The sequence below is a fragment of the Mercenaria mercenaria genome, unplaced genomic scaffold (assembly GCF_021730395.1).
Source record: "Mercenaria mercenaria strain notata unplaced genomic scaffold, MADL_Memer_1 contig_4724, whole genome shotgun sequence".
NCBI classification, from domain to species: domain Eukaryota; kingdom Metazoa; phylum Mollusca; class Bivalvia; order Venerida; family Veneridae; genus Mercenaria; species Mercenaria mercenaria.
Window position 1 is genome coordinate 4615 of NW_026462975.1, and position 27711 is coordinate 32325.

General features: G+C 37.7%; 1 protein-coding gene across 1 annotated transcript in view; it reads left to right on the forward strand.

Moving 5' to 3' along the window:
* The first annotated feature begins 452 nt into the window (after positions 1–452).
* Positions 453–27711, forward strand: part of LOC123525655 (uncharacterized) — a 49761-nt gene continuing 22502 nt past the window's right edge. The window contains exons 1-2 of the mRNA XM_053535353.1: positions 453–562; positions 1707–1743. Coding sequence (XP_053391328.1) covers positions 527–562; positions 1707–1743 — 73 coding nt within the window. The 5' untranslated portion in view covers positions 453–526. The remainder of the gene's footprint in view (positions 563–1706; positions 1744–27711) is intronic.

Below are 27711 nucleotides of genomic sequence, written 5' to 3' on the forward strand. Positions count from 1 at the left end.
AAAATAGAAAGCGTGTGAGTGTGCGTGTCCGCTTGTGCCTCAGAGAGAGAGAGAGAGAGAGAGAGTGCGGGGGGGGGGGGGGGGGGGGGGGGGGGGGGGGGGGGGGGGGAGGGAGTGCGGGGGGGGGGGGTGCATACTAAGTAAATGGAAACTTATCATGAATTTTATCTCAATTTGAAAGAGACTTGGAACATATTTAGAAAGTAAAACATTTAGCTTTGTATTTGAAATTTAAGGTCATTTTTGTTTTTTAACTGAAAAGATTATCCATCTTGCAAATATGTAATCGTAAGCAAAATATATTTCGGGTCTGGTACGACAATTGTCAAGCAGATCTTAACAAAAATGGTTCAAGTGACATCTCAAGGTGTGTTTATCTTCCACTGAAAATGTAATGCCTAGCAGCTAAAATACGCGAGACCCTACACTGATAAAATGACAACGACGTTAACGATGTAACTACCTTCTTGGGAGAAAAAAGTTCATACTGAATATTTTAATCCACCAAGAAGGATACCAGAACGCAATGAAGATTCTAGACTTTCAAATTTATATTTTACTGGTAAGTAATTGCTTTATTTCAAACATTCTATTTTTGTCAGACAAAATATTCAACTTAGTTTTATATGCAAATATGAACAGTATAATCTTAATGAATTTATATCCGATTGTATTCGGGCATATTCCTGCCGTAAGAAAACCAGTTAAGGTTTGCGAAAAGAAACGCGGTAGCTAGATAGATATAAAGAAAAGTATCTGGTTATCTGGTTAAGGATTGCGATTGCACTTTGCAGTAAGACAGAACATATATCTTAACACAAAAGAATAGTCCTAAAAATGCTCAGAACAGCCATCAGTTATGTTACTTTTTTACTTTCACACCACTGAGTTCTTAATACATAACGAAAGGGTTTTCGTGTCAGCAGTTATTGGACAAACGGAATACTCTAACACATATTCGCTTTTAAGCTATTAGCTACACGAGTTTTACTAGAAATCTTAAGTAGTTATGGTTCGTGATACTACTTAGCTTAAAAGCGAATATGTCCAGTGTATTCCGATTATCCAGTAACTACTTGTTAGTACAAATTTTAACTAGTTAAGATTGCTGTTGCCAATTATCGAAAAACGAAAATGTCCTGAGTATTCCGATTCTCCATATACTGCTAACACGAATCGCGTTTGCGTTATGCACTTCGGTAACATGACCTTCCACTAGATAAAAGTCCCGCTGTTGCTAGTTACCAAAGAAAAGCGAATATTTATAAGCATTTCGATGGTCCAATAACGAAGTATCACGAAGTGTTTCGCGTTTAAAACTTATTTATGTGAAAACGCGAATCTTATCTAAAGTATGAAAAACTTGCAAACATTAACTAGATTACCAGATAAGTTTTCTTATGGCCAGTAATCAGTAGGGCGTCTCGCTCGTTTCAGTCTGGCTGGTGCACGCGGATCGGTACATGCGGGACATGCCGAATAGCCCGATCAAAGCACCAAAAGAGCCCACCTAACGTGCTTAATTTCACTGAAAAATGTAATGTTTAGACATAAATGATAAAAAACATGTAAAGAAATGTGTTAAGTATATATAAAACCCTTTCGAAAGTGAAATGAGTACATATTTAAAGGAGAAAAATATGAATAATTTTCTATTATTATGTTCGAAGGAAGACGACTGTTATCAAAATGGTCATATATTTCAGGCATTGATTACAGTTGCAGCGGCATGGCCGGAGAAAGGTTGTATTACTTGTTTGTAACTTACGTTCATTACATACATAAGGCAAAGAAATAAGACCTTTGTTTCTGAAACAGCGCTTCGTAGGTTTGTGTGTGAATGTTCAGGCACCGACGATATTATGTAAGTCTCAACTACTCCGTCTAACAGAAACCGTGTGGAATATAGAGGATATTTGTTTGTTTCAGTGTAAGATCGAAATATATTTCAACGAGTGAACACTATAATGCAATATTTTCACGAGTGTCGCAGCCAGTGAAAATGTAAATTATGGCGTTCACGAGTGAAATATATTTGTGCTTTTAACAGTTTTAACCAAATTACATCTAGTTTGTCCACGCAACGTTACGTGAATTACATCATGGCGTCATAATGTCGCGACGTCATGATATCTTTGTAAAATATTGTAAATAGTTCTATTACGTTTTCTGATTTCCTATACATTTTATTATGATAGTATGTGTATATTTATAATCCTGTTAGTATTTTTGTACAACTATATCTTTACTACAGTATATTTTGCAAGGAATTTTTTATAATTTCTAATTTAAATTCTGCCCGCCCGCTTAGCTCAGTAGGTAGAGCGTCGGTCTACGGATCGCAGGGTCGTGAGTTCGATCCTCGGGCGGGGCGTATGTTCTCCATCACTAGTTGATAAACGACATTGTGTCTGAAATCATTAGTCCTCCACCTCTGATTCATGTGGGGAAGTTGGCAGTTACTTGCGGAGAACAGGTTTGTACTGGTACAGAATCCAGGAACACTGGTTAGGTTAACTGCCCGCCGTTATATGACTGAAATACTGTTGAAAAACGGCGTTAAACCCACAACAAACAAACAATAATTTAAATTCTTTCGCATTCGAATGTATTTCCGTACCAGAGAAAAATAAAAATAATATTTTCACTCAGTCTGTTTAAAACAGTGAAAATATCATTTTTATTTCACTAGTAATTCACCGAAGAGCATAAAAGAAAGTATATCCTTCACTCAACTAGAGACCTATGGTAGATTGAAGCAAGTAAGCAAACAAAGTATTGGTTGTCACAGAAACATTTTCAAATATGTGGATAGTATTGTCCAAATAGACGTTATGCACATGAACTTAAAAAGTTAACCATAAAGGTATGTAATCAAATACAGTGGATTCAGTAGTACCTTCTACTATGTCAATCAACATTAATACCTTGACAAATATATGACAAAATCATTTATCGAAAGAAGGACATCAAATATTAGTATTTTTTCACCTTCATAACAAAAATGTGGCAGCCGCATCATAAACAAAGACATTATGACGCTTTAATTAACTGAAATATCAAATTTATGTTTGTGCGTCTTCACTGTAGGTAAAGTCTTCTTAAATATTTCACTTCATCCCCCCACCCCCCCAACCCCCCACACCCCACACCCCCATAAAACCTGTTGTTTCGCGTCAATAATAACGCGTCAATCAGTTAAAAAATCTAAAATGTCAAGTGCTACTGATTTGTGAGACATGAAAACAGAGAATTAAGTACATATATGCAAATGTTGAACCAGTACGAATGTGTAGTTTACAATTCGGGCTCGTATATAAAGCAGCATCGAAATTAATTTTATGAATATCATCTGGCATTATGATATTAAAAAAAAATCATACCTTAATATTGTTTGAAATGTATTATTCCAAAATAGGCTCCGTCGGTAAATTTTACATTGTTTACTTGAGGAATAATAAAAACGAATGACACCCAACCGAGTGTTATTTATGAACAAAATAATATTGTATTTAAAATAAACCTCTCTGTGGAAAAATAAATGAGGATGTATTTACATGTGATTAAGATGTTGCTAATATATTTCAAGCTATGAAACGTTAAAAGTATTTACCTGCCGGGTTCTTTTGTAAACGCCTTATAGATCTCTTAAGAGGTCATTAACAATTACCAGACCTGTCCTAGTTCTGTTTACACGAACATTTTTATGACGAAAAATCCAAAGTGCCTGTGGCGGGATTCGAACCCGGCCGCTCATGTACTAGTTCAATGCTCTAACCACTGAGCCAAAGAGTCGACACACTTACGTAGTTGTCACAGATTAAATTTAAAAGTACAGGTTATGTGAAAGCGACCTAACAATGCAGTGAGAAGTGCGTGCATGTCATTTACGTTGGCTCCGAAAATAAGATTATCACTTGTCCGTTTTGAAAGTCCATTTTAAGTAAAACTTTCCGACCAGTTTTACATATCTTGAAAATTGATATAAACATGACTTTGCTGTAAATTTTAACATTTAATTATATAGTTATAATTTTTCAGAGGTCTTGAGATTTGTCTGAAATACTCTTCTGTCTAAGTGGAGAATGCTTCATCAGACAGGACATTTTATTTAACAAATAATAATAATAATAATGACAATGATGTGCGTGAAGTTGGCAGCCTAGATGACAATGATATAATTGCAAAAAAAACAACATACAAAGACCACAAATTTCTTCCAAGCTAATTATTAATCCGCAAATGAAAATTTCCGTAAATTGATATGGAACAAAAATGACAAAGTTGTATTTTAGAAAATAACCCTGTTAAATGTTCGTGATATACATGTTTGTATTATATAACGTTTCCGGACGTGTCTGAAATAAGATTAATAGTTTAAACATATTTTAAAGGAAGTTTTTTAGTAGTGGTGAAAGGTGGGAGACGGGTCAAAGCACATTTCTCGTTTTATTAAAAATGTTCTAATTTTGATGAATATCGTTAATCCATATCAAATTTACGGTTGACATGTTTATGCCTTTTAAATATAATTATATAGCTTGCATTGTACAGTTTTGTCGGTCTTATGCCGTTTATCTGACAGTTATTCATTTGTGTAAAGCAGTCAGTTTCCTGGATTCTAAACTTGTATTAACTTTACATCCACAAGTAACTGACAACTTCTTCACGTGAATCAGATGTGGAGGACGAGAACGACTTTAAACGAAATTATGTTTATTCGAATCGATGCAACTGTCACAGAAAACAAAGGCCCCCAACTACAAACCTCTTAATTAGTAGTACTTTTACTTCCATTGCCAAGAAGATATAAGGTTTTCATATTTTCTCGATGGTGTGCGCGCAGACCTTTTGCACATTTCGTTGTGTCATCTTGGCACGCGCCTGATCAAGGCATATTACCCCGGTCGGATTATTTTGCCCGGATCAGGAAAATACAAGAACAACAGAAAGAACAATAAAAAGCTAAAACTACAGCTTTAAACATGGATTTGAAGATAACGGCGATTCCTTGTTTTAATTTGGGTCCGTCCATACGTTTCCTAGACTTGCTTTTCCTAGCAACAAAATAAGAAAAAAAACACAGTACCCCAAAAACAACGACAACAACCCCCCCCCCCACCCCCCCCCCCCACCAAAAAAAAAAAACAACAACAAAACAAAACATTCTGAATGAAATGAAAGTCCGTCAATTTTTTGTTGCATAGTATAAAAACTGTGTTCTCGCATACTTTTGTGCGATAAGGGTCATTGTTTTTCATTAATTTTGATAATTGTATCTATGTCCGATAGAATAGAAGCTTCAATGAAATATCTTGAATGATTTAGTTCAACACTTTGTCTAAATATACATTAAGTTCTCATACATGTATCTTTCAACCCCGTCGAAACGAGATCCGATACATTACCATATTTTAGCTAAACCATCCTAAAGTAGTTATGTATCAGTATGTTTGTAAATACAAAAAGGAAATAGCCACTTCGTATTTTCATAATCTGATATCAGAATTGCATGTTAAAAGTTAAGTTTTAAATTGACTATCTTCAAGTGACTACTCAGTATAGATTATCAGTCTCAACTGGGATTTAATCTTTAAGTACCATTTAAACTGGCTGTCAAAATGTCAATCTAAAATCCAGCTGAGACCGAAAATTGTTTTGTGAACATTGGACATGTGAAGCGTCCAAGGTCAAAATTCCGATCATATTCCAAAACTGTTTTATGGCCAGTACATGCATAGTGTCAACGAAATTATATTTTTGACAGCATTTGAGCAATTGTGTGTGGTCATTTGATACAGTCAGCTTAGTAGTCGAGACTCGTCTTTATCATTATTTACAAAGCCTTTTTAGTCGACTACCTTTCCGAACACATGCATACATAAGGTATGTGTAGATACTCGGCTTTGGGGAACTTGGACAAAGATTTAAACTCATGAAAACTCAAGGTATATATTGGTTTAAAAAATTATAATGTAGCCATCATTTATATCCTGATAACGTGACCGGGAAAACTGAATGAATTCAGTGCCGGATAAGAATGAATTTGTTAAGAATATACATGTATAATAGTAAGTAATACATTTTTACCGCGGTGCATTAAACTGTCACGCATCGTATCGTGCATATTCAAAATTGCGCGTCGTACAATAACATTTCAACGACACGAGTGTAATAGTACGAAACACCATGTTTCCAAAATCACTATATACATTCTTTGATACCAAATATTCAACTAACTTGTAACATATGGTGTTCATATATACAATAAAAAGGATATTATTCAATCTTAAAACTATCATTTCTCAGATATCTTAAATGGAAACAGTATTACGGCGTTAGAACCGGATGCTAAATATGCTGCTGTTCAGTTACGCATAACTAACTTATATACAGTTTGAGAAAACCCCTATAGTAAGTTCGCAGTCCGTGGTCCGCAGTACGCGTCGAAGTAAGCTGAAAATCTCTAATATAACGTTATCAAAACTTTCTATTGTTCTTAGGTTATCCCTGTCACACCAATCGGTGTATATTATTTATCCCGATCGAAATGTTATACCCTTGAGCGAACTTCCCAGCCTGCTAAGAATTTTTTACCAAAAATATACAAGATAACCCAATTACGCTATTTATGTGTTACGTAATGGGCACGCGCCATTTACTGGCTGTGATACGGATGACACGAATTTCTTGTGATAATATAATGATAAGTCTATATTAAAACAATTATACGGCAATGTGTATTTAAGTTGAAAATAAAAGAACAAAATAATCTTACAGTTTCTTCAAATATGTTAACGAGAAATATCTATAAAAAGATGGTCGGCGAATTGTATTAAGACAAGAAGTTTATATTATGAGGTTTTCATATTATTTGTGTTATTCTATCATCTATCGAACATTTTGAAAATAGCAAAACTAAACACAACACTTAAACAATTTAAATGGTTCTCTTTTAATTTTTCACAAAGGTCTCGTAACGGTGCAATATTGTTTCGTCTTTTTTTCTATGTCGAATGTCACTTCTCTGCCAAGAAGACATTAATCGATCGGCTAATCACACCCTCATTCATTTGATACGCAGACCGTATTCAACTCTCCCTTTAAATTGATACATATTGGTATTTGTACAGGTTTCTATTACATTTATTAAACTTACTTATCATTTTAGATATATCAATATTCTTGCTAAATATATAGTGGACGCAACTTGACCCCGATGGTTGACCTTTGTATTATAACACATAATGAGGCACAACCTATTTTTGAAAAGATGTGTACGTAAAAGCTGTATACAAACTCATTCCAATTTGATATACGTGGCCACCCTAAGCACCCCTTACTTCTACAATGAAATAATCGATATGAATAATCAGCCTAAGGGCAACCATCGCGTTCAAGTCGCGACTACTATACTGAGCGAAGCGTAGCTTTAAAACTTTAAACAGCGTCATTAAACACTCCTTGTCTGACATTTCACTTAGCGTTGCACAATCAGGAGAGTGAAAAACAAGAACAATCAATAAAAAAGATTGTCGGCTAATTGTAGTAAGACAAGAAGTATATGAGGTTTACAAATCGTGTCATTCTATCATCTATCTAACATTTTGCAAATAGCAAAACCAAACACCACACTTAACAACAGTTTAAATGGTTCTCTTTAAAATGTTCACAAAGGTTTCCTAGATGTGCAATTTTGTTTCGTTTATTCTACGACAAATAATTACAACAGCGGTCTGGAAGGCACTTCTCTACATAGAAGACTCTAATCACACCCTTATTCATGTGACACGCAGACCGTATTCAGCCCTTTCTGAAAACTGATATATGTTGGTATTTGAACAGGTTTTTATCATATTTATTAAACTCACTTATCATTATTTTAGCATTTTTTTAGATATATTAATATTCTTGCTAAATGTACTGAGCGAAATTTAGCTTTAAAACTGTGAACAGCGTCATTTAGCATAAATGCTTTGTCTACATTTCAACCAGCGTAGCACATTCAGCAGAGTGAAACAAATAGACACTCTCGTCCAATCAGGCAGAGTGTTGCATAAATCGTTCATTTTGATAAATTATCTATAATGCGTTATCGAGCAGTCTGATTTGCAAACTGAAATCACGTGGCATGGTCACGAATTCGTTCTTAATAAGGCATTCGCCGAAAAAAAGAACTGATAAAATGTTATTCACAGTAGTAAGGGCTGATGATCTTTGCACCGGTGCCGGATCATCAAGCGGATTGTTGCTAGGTGCCAGATCATCATCCAGCCCATCCGTTGCTAGGGACCGCCATCCAGGGTGCCAGATCATCATCCAGGGTGTCAGATTACCATTTAGGGTGCCATATCACCACCCAAGGTGCCAGAGCACCATTTAGGGTGCCAGATCATTATTTAGGCTACTATAAAAATTTACCAGTAGACAATAAGAGAAAAGGTACTTTCTTTCGTAAAAGAAATGGAGTGGCCCTGAAAAGGGCCGTTGTGTTTTTTTTTTGAGTAGCATCTCTACTCAGTGGTGCTATCAGCCGGGGTGCTTTCGACATAGGGGTGAACCCTGACCACCCTAACGTAGCGCCGACCCATGTATCGCTCCTCCATTCTCTGCCTTTCTGTCCGTCTCCACTGTTCTCTATCTCTTAAGGATCGGATGATCCTTAACTCCTCATTCGTTCTTCGTTGGGTGTCCCTCCACCTCTCTCTTCCCTCCTTAGCGTATTGAGGATACTTTTCTGAAGAACAGCAGCTTGGCTTCAAGTTGTTGTAGCTCTCAATTTGCTCGGCAATGGACTCCATTGTGAACGAATGATGAACTGTGGGCCCAAATTGTACTGCTTATATAGGGTTTCGCGCGGACCGGATAGAGAATCAGTAATTAGCCAGGGGAGATTTGATCTTACATGGAGGCCCCAAAATCTACATGGCTAAGTAAAAAAAGACCAGGACTATGGTCTTTTTGATGGATGGGGTTATGGCACCTTACTACTACCCCTAGATAGGGAAAAAATAACAAAACAAGAATATTTTGTGTACACATTTTTTTACTGAACAAGTAACTGTATTAACAAAGAACATTAAGGAAAAAAATTTAGTCATGGTCAAAACACATAAAATTTGAAACAAAGCTAAAGCAAGTTTTTCAGATGATCTGCTGTTACAACACTGACAATTGTTCAGGTTTAACTAGTGAATCAAACCTTTTGCATACAAGTGTCCATAGAATTGTTTAAACCAAGTTCCTACATATTTGTCATTGAGATCCCCAATTCTTGGCTTTAAACGAAATTTTGGGATAGTAAAATATAGTCTCTAAATCATATCCTCTGGCTAAAGCGTCCAAAGAAAATTTATGCATTTAAACAACACATGGCACTGCTTCCACTTTGAAGTCTTTATGTTGTTCCTAGTCCACCTTCGGTATTGTTGTCCAAGAAAAATCGAATAGCTTCATCTAAGGGTGGTTATCCATAAGAGTCAAAGTAGATGGCTGTATTTTTTCTGAAGTAAATAGCCACCCAATGTTCTCTAGGTTTATCTGAGTCATGTGTGTTCACTATGTAAGCTTTCACATGACAGGGTTTCTGCTTCGGTAGATGATCTTTAGGACACACTTTTCCATTTGAGTGTTCTCAATATAAACGATTTAACCAAGATGTATTGAAGTTCAGGGTATTCATGATTCCAGGCGTCTTTCACTCGATCGGGCCCATATACTCATCCAGCTTTCCGTGGATCTGATTGATGACGGGCTAACTTGTCCCTTATATCTACCCACATATGCAGGGCTTGTACTTTCTCAACTGCCATGCACATCAATGAGATCTAGTTTTGGATCCCATTTTTCCATGACATTGTAGAGATTCAGTTGATTGGGGCTTTTCCAAGTACAACTCCACCACTCGTCCGTAGCGTGAACAAACCAGTTGATGCTTAATGACTGGGATGACCCACAATAAAATCTATAACATTCTTATTACTTCATCGAAGATTAGTGTTTGGGACGTTCTTCCACTCACACATTCGTTTAAGGGTGTCTCGCTATTCTTCAGTTTTCTTTTAAATATCGGTTCGTGGTATTTCGCTTTCTCAGATCTTCTCTGAGTTGTCTGGCATAGGCATGACCATCAATGTTAAATAACCTGTCACGACTTCTCTCAACCCGTTGATTTCAATTTGATTGTCGAATTCTGTTTTCACTATCCGTTCACGACGTTTGGAAGTTGTTGTGCAAATGAAGATCTACCCTCAGGTTCCGTTTTTATAGGGTGAAGTTGACCTTCCTCACAACCTTGATCTGCGGTGAGATCAAATCCCAGAGAGTGAAACCACTTTTATATTCTGCATAGTCAATCCAATCGACCTTTTGGGCCCAAAGAGCTCCTGTTGCCTGGTAGAGTGACATGTAGGATGCATACATTCTCCATTTTCAAAATCTGATTGGAAGGTTGTTGTGAATGGTTTCCCGTCGATACTTACTTCTAGTTTAGACAGATGGAAATGTCTGAATCAAATGGGTTGGTGCGGTGGTCTCCATTCATATCTGCATTTCTCACCATATCAATGATGGGGTCGTTTTGGAATTTGTCCAAGAAACAAGTGATCATCAATTTTAGATCTCTGTCCATCGGGGATCGTGAATGTTTTCACGACAGCGCATCGTATTGGAATCTTCATGTTATGCTGGCTAATGGCCTGATTCAAATCGTTGGCCACCACAGGAAGCGATTCTACCGTTCTCACGTTAAATCCCACTTGCTGGATATCAACTTTTCCTTCGGCGGTGCCCATGAGACAGAAGTTGGGGGAGGCTCTGTTCAACTTGAGGCGTATTTCAATTCCACTGGGGGGGGGGGGGGGGGGGTTTTTCTCTTGTAGGAATAGCCCCTTGCCGGCGGGGGTATAGAAAATGCTGGCTGTATCTCCATGCAGAGGGGTACGACTCCCCCGAAAATGGAGCCACCTGTTTGCCGTGGGTGGCGGCCCGTAAGCCGGAGAGGAGGGTCCTGGATGTTGAGGTACCCCTGGCATCCCGGGGAGATGATGCGTACTTGTTTGCAGTGCGCGTCTTCTTCCCGGGATGTGGGTGCCAATACACTCTTTGGCCTCTTATTCGGTGTAGACGTTCTGGCGGTCGTATTGGCCCCGTTTACGTTTCAATCGGCTAGTCTTTCCCAAGCCCTAGGAAATCTCACCTTTACGTTTACATTTTCTATTGCTTATTTCAAACTGATCTTTATGTGATAATTTTTATATTTTCACAAACAAACTTTGGAACAAAATTCGTTACACAAAACCTGTCTTTACTCTGCTGTATTGTCACATTTTACTGCGCTCAAAAAAATTCATATTACGTTCACACAATGTATTTACAATATATTTTCATATGTACTTCAATCTATGTTTCCTAGAAGGCGGTGGCTTAGGGCCAATCGGTTGGTAGGTAAAAATCCCTTGAATCCCATGTTTGCTTTTCTGCATTACAACTGGTGATATGAAACAAGATTGAAATATACCTGGCCCGGGTATATCACTAAGTACCCCAAACATGTATGAGCTGGATATCCGCCTGTTTTCATTTTCCCCTTGTTGGACCCCGCGCGGGGTGGGGGCTGCGAGGGGACGAATTATAACATTTAATATGGAAAAATAAAAATAAAAAAACGACCGCATTACCGAAACAGTTTTCTGACGGCACGGAAGGTGAGAATCCTCACCGACCATAAACTTCCAACACGGCATTTCCACGACTTCTTTTAATCCAGTCAACAGACGAAACATTAAAAATGTCAAGCCTCTCGCCATTTATAATTTGAAAAAACCATCGAAGGTATTGCTGGTGTACGAAATCAGTCAAAAAACTGCGAACGGGGTGATCTGCTTGTTGAAGTTGAGAAAGCCTCACATTCACAAAATTTTTTACTTTCCTTAACTTCATTTTACAACCCGGCCATGTAAGTGCATTGCACACGTACTTTGAACACCTCAAGGGGGTCATTCGTTGCCCTGACCTTGCGGGTTTCGGAGACGGAGATTGTGCAGCCTTTCAGATCAACATGTCACTGCTGCTAGACGTATAAAAATCAAGCGATTAGGAAAAGAAATTCACACAAATACTATTATTCTTACTTTTGGCACTCCGTTTCTTCCTTCAGTCGTAAAAGTTGGATCCCTCATTAAAAAAAGTTACAACATATATTCCTAATCCTCTTCATGCTATTATTGTTTTAAGTTTGGGCACAATGAGAAAAACTGCAAGGCGATTACACTTCCCCAAAATGCGGACAGGATGGACATTTCATGACCCGACACTTGTAGTCGTCCATTGCGTTGTGTGAACTGCAACGAGCCAATTCAGCCAAGTCTCGTGATTTTCAAGACATGGAAAATCGAAAGGAGGTTCTTCATGTCAAATTCACACAGGGCATTGGATTTCCAGAAGCAAGACAAATTGCCAATGCCAAATTTACATCTCCAACACTCGCACAAAAATTATTCTCAATAACTAAATCTGTCTCTGCAAATCAAACAGTGCATTGATTTCCCGTACTCAGTGACTGCTCAAAAAATCCAACTCAAATTCTGTACCAAATGAAAAGCCTAAAGTACCAGCAAAGCTTCAGAGGCATCTCAACTTCAAAGGGCAGCTATAAACCAACACTGCCACCAGCTATACAAAAAAGTTCCTAAGTATTCAGGTACGCCGTCGTCACGACCAAACGTTTCATCAAACATTAATCAACGTGGGGTGAGTCAAACACCCAAACAAAAAATTAACTTGAGAATGATGGGTTTGGAAAGGGATCAAATGATCCCATTACAAACCCTAAAACCGGTTCCATCATGATACGAACCCGGGTTAACAGGGGAGGATGATGACGATCCGCCATTATCTGCCCCGCCCAGGTTTAACCGCACAAAGGAGGGGGAAAAACAAAAGGTTCCCTCCTGAGTCAATGAACAATAATACTTTAAATTTTTCCCGTCGTTTAATTTTTGTTTGCCATTGTAAAAGGAAAAGTAAAATTATCCAGTGGAATTGCCGTGGATTAAAGCAATTATAATGAAATTCTCCTTCTCTTATCAAATATAATCTTTCTTTATGCCTTAGTGAACCCTTTTTAAAGGAAAAGGACAAAAAGCTTTCAAAATTATTCAGTGTATAACTTTATAAACACTAACACCGATAGAGCGTCTGGGGTACATCTATTATTATTAATAATGCATGTCCCCACAGACAATTGTTCTAAATACAAGTATCCAATCAGTTGCAATAAACGTAAATTACATCGACCGATTACTATCTGTTCGTTTACATACCTCCCAAATTTAAATAAATCTTGAAGTTTTGATGATCTAAAAAAACAATTACCACAACCATTTTTGCTTATGGGGAAAAATTTTTAAAGGTCATCATGAATTCTGGGGCTGTTCTGACAGCAACACTAGAGGTCAAAATTTTTGAAACTTTTTTTTGAAAGAAATGCCCTTGTTTATTAAAAGATAAATCCAAAACTTTTCTTTCATCCTGCAACAGGTAACTTTTCTTCGCTTGATTTGACAATTTGTCAAACCGAACTTTTTTCTTGATTTTGAATGGAAAGTACTGGATTTATTTGCATGGTAGTGACCATTTTCCAATTATTTTCAAATACTTCTAATCTGCCATCAGACCACCTTCATATTTCAAATTTAATTAAAGCTGACTGGAAGCAATTTGAAACGCTATGTAAAAATGATTTGACGTTGGAGAATTTTACTAATTTTATGATTTTTATTGATCGGTTTTCAGTTCTTTTGTCCGATTATTGCTGACACGTCCATTCCTAAAATTCAAGAAATGGTAAACTAAAATAAGCCTTGGTTATAATGATGATTGTAAGACTGCTGTTCGAAAAGTAGAGCGGCCATTAAAAAGTTCAATATACGGCCGACGAAGAGAACCTACAATCAGTTAAGATTCTGAGAGCAAAAGCTCGCAGAACTATAAAACAAGCAAAGAAAATACATGGCATCCATACGTTTCAAAACTTAATTCTAGGTCATCGGTTAAAAAGTCTGGGAAAAGATTCGCAAAATAAGTGGAAAAGGAAATTTCAAATGTTTCCCATCTTACAAAGTCAGACCAGTTTATTGCATCTAGCAAGGAGGACATTGCCAATACACTTTGGGAAAACTTTTTCAAAAAAACTCTTCATCAAACAATTATGATAAAAGGTTTCAAAACATAAAATCGACTAAAGAAAGTAAACCTTTAAATTTTGATTCAAATAAGATGAAGATTATAATAAACCTTTTCACCCCAGAATTGCTTGACGCTTTAGAAAATGTCACGTACCTCAGCTGGTCGGACCAAATTCATTATCACTTTTAAAACATTTACCACAAGAATCATTAGGGCCTCCTACTTGAAATTTTAATATTACATGGAAAATGGCATTTTTCCAGATTCCTGGGGAGAAGCTATAGTTATTCCAATACCAAAACCCGGGAAAGATAGCACTAACCCCAGTAATTATAGACCGTTGCACTTACCAGTTGTTTTTTTAAAACGCTAGAACGTTGATCAATTCTAGAATAGTTTGGTATCTTGAATCTCAAGGCCTAATTACAAACTTTCAAAGCGGTTTTTTGCAAGCAGCGCAGCAAAAACTGATCATCTTGTTCGACTGGAAAATTTTATTCGTGATGCATTTGTTAAAAAAGAGCATTTGTGTCTTCTTTTTCGATTTAGAAAAAGCCTATGACACTACATGGTAATATGGTATTATGAAAGATCTTAACGACTTAGGTTTAAGGTCGTCTTCCAACATTTATATCGCAATTTTTATCAGATCGCCATTTTTAAAATACGTGTTGGTTTAAAACCCTTTCTGACTCTTTTGAGCAAGAACAGGGGTTCCACAAGGTTCTATTTTATCTGTCACACTTTTTAGATCAAATTAATATATTGTGAAAAGTTTGTCACCAGGGATAGATTGTTCATTATATGTTGATGACTTTCTAATATGTTATCGTTCAAAAAAAATGCGCATAGATTGAACGCCAAATTTTCAGCAGTGTTTGAACAAAGTTCAACTTGGGCCATGGAAAATGGTTTTAAATTTTCCAATCAAAAACTCAGTGTGTCCACTTTTGTCAATTACGGAAACAACATTGTGACCCTGAGCTTTTTCTAAATGGTACAAAAATACCGTTTGTTTGACGAAGCAAAATTTCTTGGTGTTATTTTTGATAAAAAGCTTTCTTTTATACCACACATAAAATACCTGAAAGCCAAAAGTTTGAAATCGTTTTAATTTTAAAAGGTAATTTCAAAAACTGATTGGGGAGAGATCGCAAGGTTTTTGTTAAGACTTTATAGAGCTTTGATTAGGTCCAAGCTAGATTACGGTTGTGTTGTATATGGTTCGGCCAGAAAATCGTATTTACAAATGTTGGATACTATCCATAATTCAAGGTCTTCGTATTGCTCTTGGCGCATTAGAACATCGCCTGTCGAAAGCTTGTATGTTGAAGCAAACGAACCCTCCCTTTACACGAGACGTGAAACTGTCAATTGCAATTGCTCTGAGGGTAGCTGCCAACAAATCCAACCCTGCTCATTAAAATCATATTTAAACCCAAATACCCCGATTCGTATGACAGAAAACCAAAACAAATTAACCTTTTGGATTTCGCATTGATAATTCTATGAAGGAAACAGATTTGAATTTGATGATGTAAAAGTAATTTAGTTCTGAATACCCCCACCATGGATTTTTTTTATTTTCCAACAGTTCTTTTTGATATGAAAACCGCATTGAAAAAGGCTGGGAAAAATAACCTGAATATTCAAGTCCCAAAATATAACGAAATCAAGTCGGTTACAAAGATCATTTTTTCTATTTAAAACAGATGGGTTCAAAAGATGATTCAAAGGTTGGATGTGCCGCCGTTTAGCCATCTGCATCAATCAAAATTACGTTTACCAAATAAAGCTACAATTTTTTCAGCGAGGCAAAGCTATTGATTTGGCCCTTAATTTTTATTTCAGAATATAATGAAGAAAAGTTTATCATCTTTTCCGACTCACTTTCTGTATTACAATCAATACACAACCGTAATACAAGAAAATCCTCTCATCAAAACTTCTTTTCAGGGTTCTGAAACTATCTTTTAAAAAGTCCATCATATTCTGTTGGATTCCTAGTCATGTTGGTATTTATGGAAATGAAGATGCTGATACTGCAGCAAAGAAATCACTTCCATTAAATCAATCTAAATTGAAATTACCATATACTGATTTTAGGACAGATATCAACAAATACATTTTAACTAAATGCATTCCACATGGAACAAAGCTTCGGTTCAATAACTTCGTAAATTAAACCTACTTTAGGTGAATGGCATCAAGGAAATAGATCGTTTCGCAGGGAGAAGTTGATCTTTCTCGTTGTCGAATAGGTCATACTCGGTTTGACTCATTCGTATCTTTGGAAACAATGAAGATCAACCTGATGTTACCAGTCCAAACAACCCTTTCTATTAAACATATTTTAATCAACTGTGTTGACTTCGACCCACAGCCAATTCATACTATAATGTAGAATCGTTAAAAGAGTTGTTAGAACAAGTTCCTGGCCGACAAGAATTTTGGCTATTTTTTTTGCAACAAATTAGGCATAATCATAAAATCTGAACTTTATTTGATTTTTATTTACATTTTTTTACATTTTAATGTTTGCAAACAGTCTTTGTACGCTATATATGTATATAACTTTTTACTTTAATAAGTTTTAAGATGCTTTACAAGTAACGTAAAATCATTTAACTTATTCTCGCGATATATGACCTTTTTGGGTGTCGATTTCGCGCCGTAAAACCCAACTCATACATTCATTCATTCTTGTAGGAATAAATTCCAGATGTAATCTTCCAATGAGTCACAGGATTTTGCATTCCGGCAATAACGAGTTCTTCTTCGACCTTTCCATCCACTATTAGCTGCAGCACGTGTATTATCCTGCAATGACCGGATGTTACATTACCAAGAGTTCAAACTCCCGCATTGTGTGTTTTTTTTACATCTTTGATGTAGACAGGAGATTTTCAATGTAGGCTCTGTACGAATAGGTTGTGGTTGGTTTGAAATCATTTATTGTTCAAATACAGATCAATTCTACTGAACAACTGTGGAAAAAGTTATTGACCACAGAAGTTCAGTGTTAACCTTCCAGGTTTGTTCCATCGCCTTAATCTCTGAATTTGATGTACAAACAGGACTGATTCAATCAGTCCATTTTTTTCCGTTGTGGAGGAAATAAATTCGATGGGGCTGAATTATTCAAAGCCGAAATCGGGTAATGTTCTGTCCATTGTCCATCTTGCAAGGCTGATCATGGTTGGAGATAACAGCAGAAACATCAAGTCTGCTTTGCTACACTCGCAAGAACCATGTTGCATCATATTTTTCAGTCGAAAATATCAAGAGGTCTAGATTTTGTCTGAAGGAGTACTGACGACGAGGTCTTGGTTTTGAACCTTTATATTTTGATCAAAGATCTCGCCTCCTCAAGGATAAAGGCCTTTGCTTTTCCCAACAGACTTCAGCGCCGTCGCCCACACGAGACTCAACACCTGTATTTTTGGATTTCTTCCAAACTGATATCCTTGACTGCACCCCGACCTTCATGTTGAGGGCCCTTATTGCTGATCTAACCATGGTGTCACAAAGGAGATGGTCGTTATTGATAGGCCTGATTTAAAGATAGACCCAATTCTAAGACCAATTGGCGAGGAACCCACCAGGACGATACAAGGGGATACAATGTGATCATAAGTTTTAGTCGTGATTTCTATCGAAAATGCAACTCACCTATACCTTGCCACCAACAAACTGAAACGTTTGTCCAGTGACACCCTTATATTTATACCTATTTCATCAAAACTTATTTGGAGATGGGGACATAATGCAAATTGACAAATTCTCATGAAACATGATTTGAATCTTTCTTGCTCGGATGTGGTGCCTCATATCTCCCAGAAAAGTAAAATCTGCCAGAACAGAAAAAATGAATAAATGATTAGTGCCCACATTCAAATCCACACCGTAAGGAAAGGATTTCTCCCCTGGATATAACAACTTCCCATATGTTGACTTTCCATCCCTACCTAAGTAATCAACTAGGATGGAAATGTATACCCACATGCTGTGTTATCGTATTGAATTTGATACGTCTCCTTGGTTGGGAATGACCCTATATGAAACACTAATGGACAATTTATGGAAATGTCTTCAAGTTCTTATTGAATAGTATAGTCGATTTCAGTAATGAGATGCTCTGGAAGAATACACCCCAGAGTTGATTACAGCAATGAAACGTGTACTGATCATCATGAATTTCTTCACACTTGGCTGGAAGGAATTTACTAATTCCTTACCATACTTTACCATGGGTTTGTAACAATTTGAAATTGAGATTCCTGCTCTGTCACATTGACAGTTTGAGAAGGAATGAATGGAGTTCGGCCCAAAGCCATTTCATTTCATCTTTATGACATAATGCGGTTTGGTAATTTTGATCCTAATTCACTCTGGTATTGTTAGAAAACATGCCCATAGAGCTGTCACTGAGCACTGGACCGTTATGTAAAACGAATTCATCACTGTGACCAATAGTAGCCAGACTTTGCAACGTAGGCTGATTATGAATTTTAAAACCTGGGGTAGCTTAAATGTAACCAAGTGGGTGCTACGAGCAGAATTAACCAAATCCTTATCTTTCCGATTTCAACAGAGATGAATTATGGGAAACCACCCAGCACAAAATAAATGCAAAATCTTGACAATGTAAGTGAGACGATTTTTTGCTCACGAGTTTTACAAAGCGTTGTAGTTTGTCTGCACCTTCCACTCTAGCCGAATCTGACTGAGACATCCTGTCAAAATGTAGAGTCTTTTTAATACCAAATGACTTTCGGAATCCACTGTCAAATTTCTTTGATAACCTACCCCCAGTGGAACTTTAATTTCTTTGATCTTTTTCCTCACCACTTTCTTGTGCGACGAGCAAGACTGATTAGTCTGAATTTCAGGCAGATAAAAGGATCCTTCAATTTTTCCCCCACCCAAATCTTTCTAACTGAATCGGTTGGTGCAAAGAACGGCGAATTGTGAATGACCTTGAATAATTCTTTGGTCCAGTTTTGGGAGATATTCACTTGTCAAAAGTTCGCTTTGTTTTGTTGATGCAACTAAATCACTCCACTGGACACAGATGGTTTTTTGATTTTGCTTTTGATCCATAACATGTTGTGAACTTCATGTTCTGGTTTTTTTCAGTGACCGATGCGGGTTTTGGGTGGGGGGGAATACTCCGATGAAAACAATGATTGTAGGCTGAACCAAATCATCTAAAATATCAATGTAACGTCGCAATTTTTTATGTGTGAAATACTCCCACATGCGACTTTTCAAATTCTTTGAAATCTTTTCAACAATGCTTGCTTTAGTTTCAGGATCTTCTGTAGTGAAAAAACGAATATGTTATGGACTTTAAAAACTTTGAAAGTCTTTATTTTTGAATTCAGAACCCTTTGTAAAATGCAAGATTTTGGGATCGAACCTGAAGTTTTCAAATATACTCGAACGCTTGAATCAACGTTTTTGACCTGTTTTATTATAAATTGGAACAGCCCAAGCTTTTGAAAACACATCAATGACACACAACCAAATAACGAACTGATGCATTGTCTTTCATTAACCTCTGTAAATCTGCCTAAATCCGCCTGCCACTGAATGATCAATGCCTCCCACCTTGTTTGACTTCTTTTAAAATTTCGACGAATAGGTTTAGCAACGTGTAGGTTTTCTGCTCCTGCAACCATGAATTTTGCCTTGATCTAAAGATAAGATTTGATCTATTTTTGGAGCTGACCGATACAAGTTTTTGTACGCCCGAAAATCCTGCCAGGATGTTTAAAGGACATCGAGGGTGAAATTTTATGAAGCACAACATCTCTTTTACTGTCCATGTTAATAAGCCTCCCACGACTGGGAACGTTGAAGCTCTGGGTTCACGTTATTATATATAGACTAGCTGTGTGGTTTAAGGTACGGAACTGGTCTCAAAAAATTCACACCCCCATCCTCTTCATCTCGACCCGTCTCTCTCTCTTCATCCATAACTCAGCGGCCTGTATGTTGCCAACATATTCCTGAGGACATTGATTCTCTCAGACCTCGGAGAAATTCTTGCCATCCTCTTAGGGATTGGATCCTTTACGTTGTCTTAGGACATCCTTGACTAAATCAAACATATTAGATCCAGCACTAGTTATTCCATTGACTTCTAAATTTCCCTGAGCATTCCAACTAAAGCTCGGATGGTCTTCCAACATTTGAAGAAAGAAGTTTTGGCTTACGACTGCATGGTAACTGCACCACAATCAATAATAATGATCGTGCAAAAGTCCTCAGGCTTCTTTTATGTTTGTACAGTTTGCCTGTTGCTGCTGAAATTTGATGACGGTTGCACTGCCCTTTATCGAGCCAGTTGAAATTTTGTCACGTTTGCCCGTAAAAAAAAAAAAAATTTATTTTGAACTTTTTTCACTTTCAGACAATCTTCTTCTCGATGAAGTACAGACCCCAATGACTTTCTGCAGCTCTAGATGATTGTGTGATGTTAGGGTTTGGTTGTAATCTTGGACGTTCTGTTGCTCTGCTTTCTCCATATGGAGAGAGAATATGTTTTAAAAGGAAAAACAATGCCCATTTTCTCCATAATTTATCTATCAATTTTCCAAGACAGTTGCTGAGCACAGGTGGTCTCGCGCAAAAAGCTAATCAGTGGTAAAAATCCTCCTTCTGATTTAAAAATTTGTTTTTTTCTTCTGGATGGAATCTTTTTGTTTGCCCAAGTCCTCGAAGTAGTTGACGCCCTTTGGAATGCAACTGGAATATCGAGCTTATGATATAGATACATTCCCATTTAAAACATTTTGACAGCAATCACTCCCACACAGTTGATCAAGATCTTTTAGGCGCTTACCTTCTGATTAGTTTTTTTCCTAAACTGAGGCTTGGCTTGCTAAAGCTAACATCATTGCCATGTTTCTTGATCACGTGTTTTTACGTTTTGTAGGACAGGGTTCTTTGGGCATGCATCTTCGTGACTGTCCCAACAATAAATGAATGTTGTTTCTGTGGAATACTTGGTTTATATAGTCGACAGGGCATCAAAGGCTTTTTGCAGCAACACTGATCGAACCTTATCTAAGAGTAGATACTTGTCGATGCAGTGTGAAAATCCGGGCTAACATTCCACTTGAACCCTGTAAATGAGGAGGAAAGGTGTAGCTTGTCCAAGATGGAGTTCCAGACGAAGTACTGGACAAAAACGATCTTGGGGTTGAGTTTCGTGGATGGAGACGAGAACGATCTGGTGTTGAGTTTCGGGACGGAGACACGAGAACGAAGTTTCTCCTGGTGGTTAAATGGGGGGCGGACAGCCTGTACCGTTTGGGATTTAAATATCATGTTGATTCACCACCACGTTATTAAATCTTGATTTAGGAGTATTGAGAAAGAGGATGATTGTTTGGTACTTCCTGATCCTCGATTCCATGGGACTTGGAGTTTGAAATCCAGCATGCTACTGAAAGGAGAGAGAGGAGATCTGACGGTGTTGTCTGATCAATCACATCAAAGACTCGAATGAGTGGTCTCAAAGAACGAGTCTTGTCTTGGTGAAATTTTCGTCTGACAGTCAAAAACAGATCATCGAGTTCCTCATGGGTGCTGGGAAGTGTCCTGCCCTGTGTCTTGCCCGAATGATTTCTTGAATGTATTTTGACTTTCAACGGTGATTTGTGTTTCTTGGCTGGTGTTTTAACAGATCTCTTTTTGACAGATCTCTTTTTGCCTTTCTTGGCTGCTGGTGTTTTGACAGATCTCTTTTTACCTTTCTTGGCAGGTGACGTTTTGACAGATCTTTTCTTGACAGCCTTGTCAAATTTTCTCAAAGTCTATTGTCCGACCCAACGTAGTAGACTTCGAATCAAATTACACCTCCAAGAAACCACTGCCTTTCCTGGTTTCAGTATCATTTACGTATTGGTGACGGCATCCCACATGGCGTCCTGCTAACTGTTGAATCTTCTTGTTGATTTCTTTTCAAGAAATTCAAAGTCTGTTAGGCAGTTGAATATTTTCTGTAGATGATCCTTGGCACTAACGTAAACCATTGATCATATCATATAGCCCGCGTTTTGTAATATCTGTTGTCTTATTTTTGAATATTTTTCTCCTGGCTGAGCATTCAAGGCCTGATGACATTTTTTGTGTGTATCCATACCGAATTGTCTTGAAGAGAATACCTTCTTTCTATGTCAATTTGCTTTTATACTAGTCCCGTGTACACAACAGGTCCTCGATTTCCACCAGTCACCCAACGATGAAAGGATCACTTTCTCCAGTCAGTAAGACTCGGGATTTCTTGGCTAAAATCAATCACTAAATATCCGTGAGGAACTGAAAAATGGCATCTCGCTAGGCCTGGAGTAAATGGGCAAATGAATTTGACTGCCAATACTTTGATTTTGTCCTTTTATCTCTAGTATTTTGAAACAGAAATCAAGTAATGCCTGCATTCAAGACTCAATTGTTCATCTTACTTTGATTGTTGAAACATGTTCTGTGTGATATAAATCACACCTTGGCATACGATGATGTCCTTTTCTTGTAAACCAAAGTTTGGAATTTTTCTCCATCTTTATCGCCGAACATGTCGTCAAAACACCACCAAAGAGGAATACTGTATCGCTGACAATCTCCTCGTCGTATCTGGGATGCCATTGATAAACATGATATAAGATCCTTTCCCTTTCTGCAACATAGCGAATACTATTAGACTGCATTCTTTGTAACAACACAACCACGTTGTTGTGGATCGTTTGAAACACATCCGATTTAAACCTCAATCAATTGTTGGACAAAATAGTTTAACCAGACCCACTAGGTCCAGAAATAAAAAATTACCAGGATGTTGAAATAGTAAACTACTTTTTCTTTCAATGATGATTCAATAAAATACAACATATTCTGTTTTTCACATGTTTAATTAACGTAACCAATGTTCACAAACAAAACACTTGGTCACAAAAGCAATGTTGACAACAAAAACAAATAGCTAACAATTATTTAACAAACAAATGTCTTCTATCTTGTCATTTTATATACAACTCCATTTAATGTTTCAATGTCACATTTATAAAGTTCACATAACCATTTAAACAGTCCAAGATCTTTCATCATACCCACGTCATCATTATCATAAGTGTCATTTTTTCCTGTTTTGGCTTGATTGCGTTAATCCATTAATCTCTTCCAGTTGATGACATACGACTGTTTCTGCAGGTGTAAAGATTTTCTTCTTTTTACTGTCTGACATGTCTGGACACACTTCCTTGAGTTCAGCAACGAAGGAATTCATCTCGAATACTCCCGAGCTATTTTCCATCTTGAAGTCAAGAATATAACACAACTTCTTCTGTTTGATATTTTTTATGTGTGACTTTGTGGTTTGCAATGCTGAAGTTCAGTTCTGATTCATTTAAAAAATGTCCAACGTTTTTCTTGTGAAAAGTCCCGCCTCTTCTTCCAGTCGTCTATATGTAAACGCACTCTTTCACTCTCAGTAACGAAATTTTCAGTCAGTGCAGTTAATAGCGTCAGAGTTAATGTTCGCTTCTCTTGTTCTACTGCTATTGCTACAATATTTTTTAAAAACGTTTTGAAATGGTTCAGTTCATCACCATGCACGTAATCTGACGGTTGATCCCAGTCCTTTATTCTTCACAATTGATGTGAAAAAAAATCCCCACACATACAGTCAAAATCTAGAATATGATACAACGAAATCCAGGTGTATCTCAAAATCGTCGATATACCCCGCTAACAGATATCTGGAGAAAGCACGTCCGGACTCATTGGGATGTCATGTTACGACGGGGAGGATACATATCCGTAAGGCAAGTGTTTATATATGATCCACCCCGACACGTTTGGTATACACTGAACGGAAAGTCTTGGTCTGGAGTTCCACTGGTGACCTTTTTTTCTCTTCTCTTTACTGTCTGACATGTTTTGTTTTGTACTCTGTAACTGTAATTCAGGAACAGCAATTCGAATGCTACCAATAATGCACCCACAGAAGTGATTGATCTTTGGTAAAATGTTTCAACATTTGATTCCCTTGGTGACTGGAGATCGTTACTTTCATCTTCCGTAAAAGTTGTTTCAAACCCTGTATGACCTGCTCCTTGTCCGAAAGCTAGACGTAACACTCCCGACTCGTCAAACAAATATATATTTCTTGACAATCTGTACGATACCATGCATGACCTTGTGATGTCTGAATTCTTTATTTAACCCAGGCTTTACAAACAACCATTTCATCACATACTGAAATAATGTACTGCGGAGCATGCTTTTGGCATCAACGCTATGTCCAATGTTTTATTTTTGATAGTTTAGAGTAAGTCCACCCTCATGCAATTCCATCCACTCTTTGGAGTTTGAGAGACAACACAGCTGCCTTGTTGAACATCATGTTTACGAATGAAGCTTTGTCTGTTGTGGGGCTCCTAATTTAACCATTGTCCCATCTGCATGTGACACAAAAACTAGTCAAAATATTGACTAGGACTTTATCAACTCCATCCATCATTTATGAGTCCGATGTGATGTACAACTCACAAAAGATTTTTGTTGCCAACTGTGTTCACACCACCGAGTTCGATGTCAAATGATATGTTACTCAGTATAAAAAAAATTATTTATCGAGCATGTACAATCCATGAAGAGAAACCACATATCCAAGTCTGTCCCCCTAACTTTTGTTATGTCTGTGTACTTTGACGTAGAGACACCTTCTTTGCTTGCAGAAAATCGCACAATGCAATTTTATATCTACCAAAAAATCCCTTGCAAAATTGATCCACAATACCTATACGAATCACAGTGACGATGGAGAAGTCACTTAATTAATCCGTCCTGTTTCTTACATAGGCTGTGAATAATTCTACAAAAGTTGTCTGCCGAAAAGCCAAGATGTACTTTACTGTAATGTGCTTCATACGCCCTTAACTTTTGAGTGCTGGACACACTTCCTTGAGTTCCAGCAGTGAAGAATACGTCATTATTCGAATACTCCCGAGCTATTTTCCATCTTGAAGCCAAAAAATATAACACAACAACTCTTCATGTTTTTTTAGAATATTTATTCAACACAATTGACTTTTTTGATACAATGCTGAAGTCATTCTGATTCATTCAAAAATGTACGTCCGACTCTTTGATTACCCCCCCCCCCCCACCCCCCCCTCCCCCCCCCCCCCCTGTCATGTCTACGACTGAACATATCCGTAAGGTACGGTCCTTATACTGTCCACCACGACACTTTAGTATACACTGAGCGGAAGTCTTGTCTGGAGTTGCAAAGTGGTCCGGTCTATCTCCTGTGCCTATTGGTACGCTATGGATATTCAACGAGTTCTGAAAAGGATTCCCTGTTTGGACAGCTTGTATCATACTGTTTGAAATTAATTGAACTTTTTGGGTGATATTAGTAATCCATGTGATGCCTGTTTTGGCGTTCTCCGCATTGATAATGTAACTCCTACCCGTAGTTTTTAGGGACCCGGCAACATACTAGACAATTCTTCCATTGGGTACTTCATCATCCACTTCCCAATCGACTGTCGTTAATGGAATGTTGCATGTAATCAGTGTCGTAATGTACATACTAATCTGTCTGTGTCAAAGTAACAAGACCCGATTCACCTAAACGTTCCAGAACTGAGTACATTCTAACCTAGCAAGGCAGTGACAAACGCTGCAACAACCACATTGGCTGCCAGCATGGGATCTGACATATCAATGCCATCGGAATAATTGGATCAGAGAAAACTCATCATGTCAAGAAGTCAAAGTAGTGGACCTTTTTGTGAGGTCCGCCATGATCTCGTATAACCTGCGGGCATGTCAAAGTATTCCGACTTGGGGCAAGACATTGTTTGGGCATTCTTTCCCCCAGAGACAATTAAGCATGGTTTTTTGGCCACGGCCCTTTTGCCGGGATTCTCTCTACATCTTCAAGGGATGACACCTCGGACCAGAAAAAGTTGCTTTCGAACTTATTTTTTATCTGCCTGAGCCTTGACCCAGTTTGGAAACCACTGGCCTCCTGTTTCCTTTTCAGTACTTTATTCGATGTAGTACCTTATATAACGGTGTCGCTCCATTCCTTGAAGTGCAGATTTGATATACTTCAAGGACTTTGTAAACCTAGATCTAGAAGCCTTATACAATTCTACTGAGTCCAAACCCGACCAAGACCCTTTCCTTTTCCTCCTCTGAAATGTGAGCAGTCTTAAGTTCTTTCTCTGCACAATGTATGGCACAAGGTGTACACCATTTTCTTGTTGCAATGCAGGGTAAAGACGGGTAACCATAAAATCCTGAGGAGGGAGCACCTTACACTTGACCCAAACCTCTGTACTGCTTAAGGTTGTCATAATAATTTCTTCCTGACAGGGTGAAGGCAACGGGAATATTCTTTGTATTTGTTCACATAGGATACAGAGAACAAGTATACAGCGTACTTGATTTTCTTGATTGGTGGCTTTCGTCTACTTTCATGGTATATGAGTGAACTGCATTGGTGACGACACCAAACCAGGGCATCACGGGGTTTGATCGTTTCCATATGGGGATAGAAACCGAATCATCTAACTCTTGCACTCTGGGTCATCCTTGCACCTTTGGTCAATTTACATTTCCCAAATTATGCAATGCGGTACCCTTGGTTTTGCAAAGCTTCAATCTTGAAAAGTCTCTACATACAATGTATCATGGTCCTTACGAGTAAGGATTCTTGACCTCACGCTTTGGATACTAAATTCCAACACCCATGAGTCCAGCACCCTAGAAACTCATACACCGTATGGGTCACTGCATTGTACCCATCAACGGAATAGGACCTATAACGGATTTCTCCACGTTCAGTGCATGATCGAAATGGGTTTTTCTCCTGTGAAAGTTGCCTCGGCCTTAACCATCGTACGCCTTAATGGAATTACGGTTTTGTTTTGATATCCGCATCTTCTGAAATGATAAGGGAAAAAGGGAAACCCCAAACTTGTTTTCTGGTGATGTGTTTTTGCGATGGGCACAATAACAGACTTGAGCCAAAGAACACAATCGGTAAAAGGATTGATGCCGTCACTGACCATTAACTGATGTTGAAATTCACCACAACCCCTTCTCCAACTCCAAAGATCTACATCTGATCGACAATACTTTTCCATCTCCTTTTGAAAATCAAAAGACGGAATGTGTGTTGACCTTTTCCTGATGCCATTTTAAAAAGGCTTCACGGGCTTCGGGTTTCATACTGCCCGGATGATAGTACTCCGAGTCCAAGTAATGTTCCACATAATTCTGGAATTCAGCTTTGTTGGCCTGTGACAGGAAAGGCCGCACCGGCGACAGTAACCATCAAAACAAATCAACACCCTTTACAATATTTACAAATGTATTTACATAAGATGATTATAACAAGAATAGATGATATGAAAAAAAACTGATTAAAAGAAAGAAAGAAAACAATAATCAAAAGTCAGTATCACCAGATAAAAAGGTCGTAAGTTTTCCATTCAAATG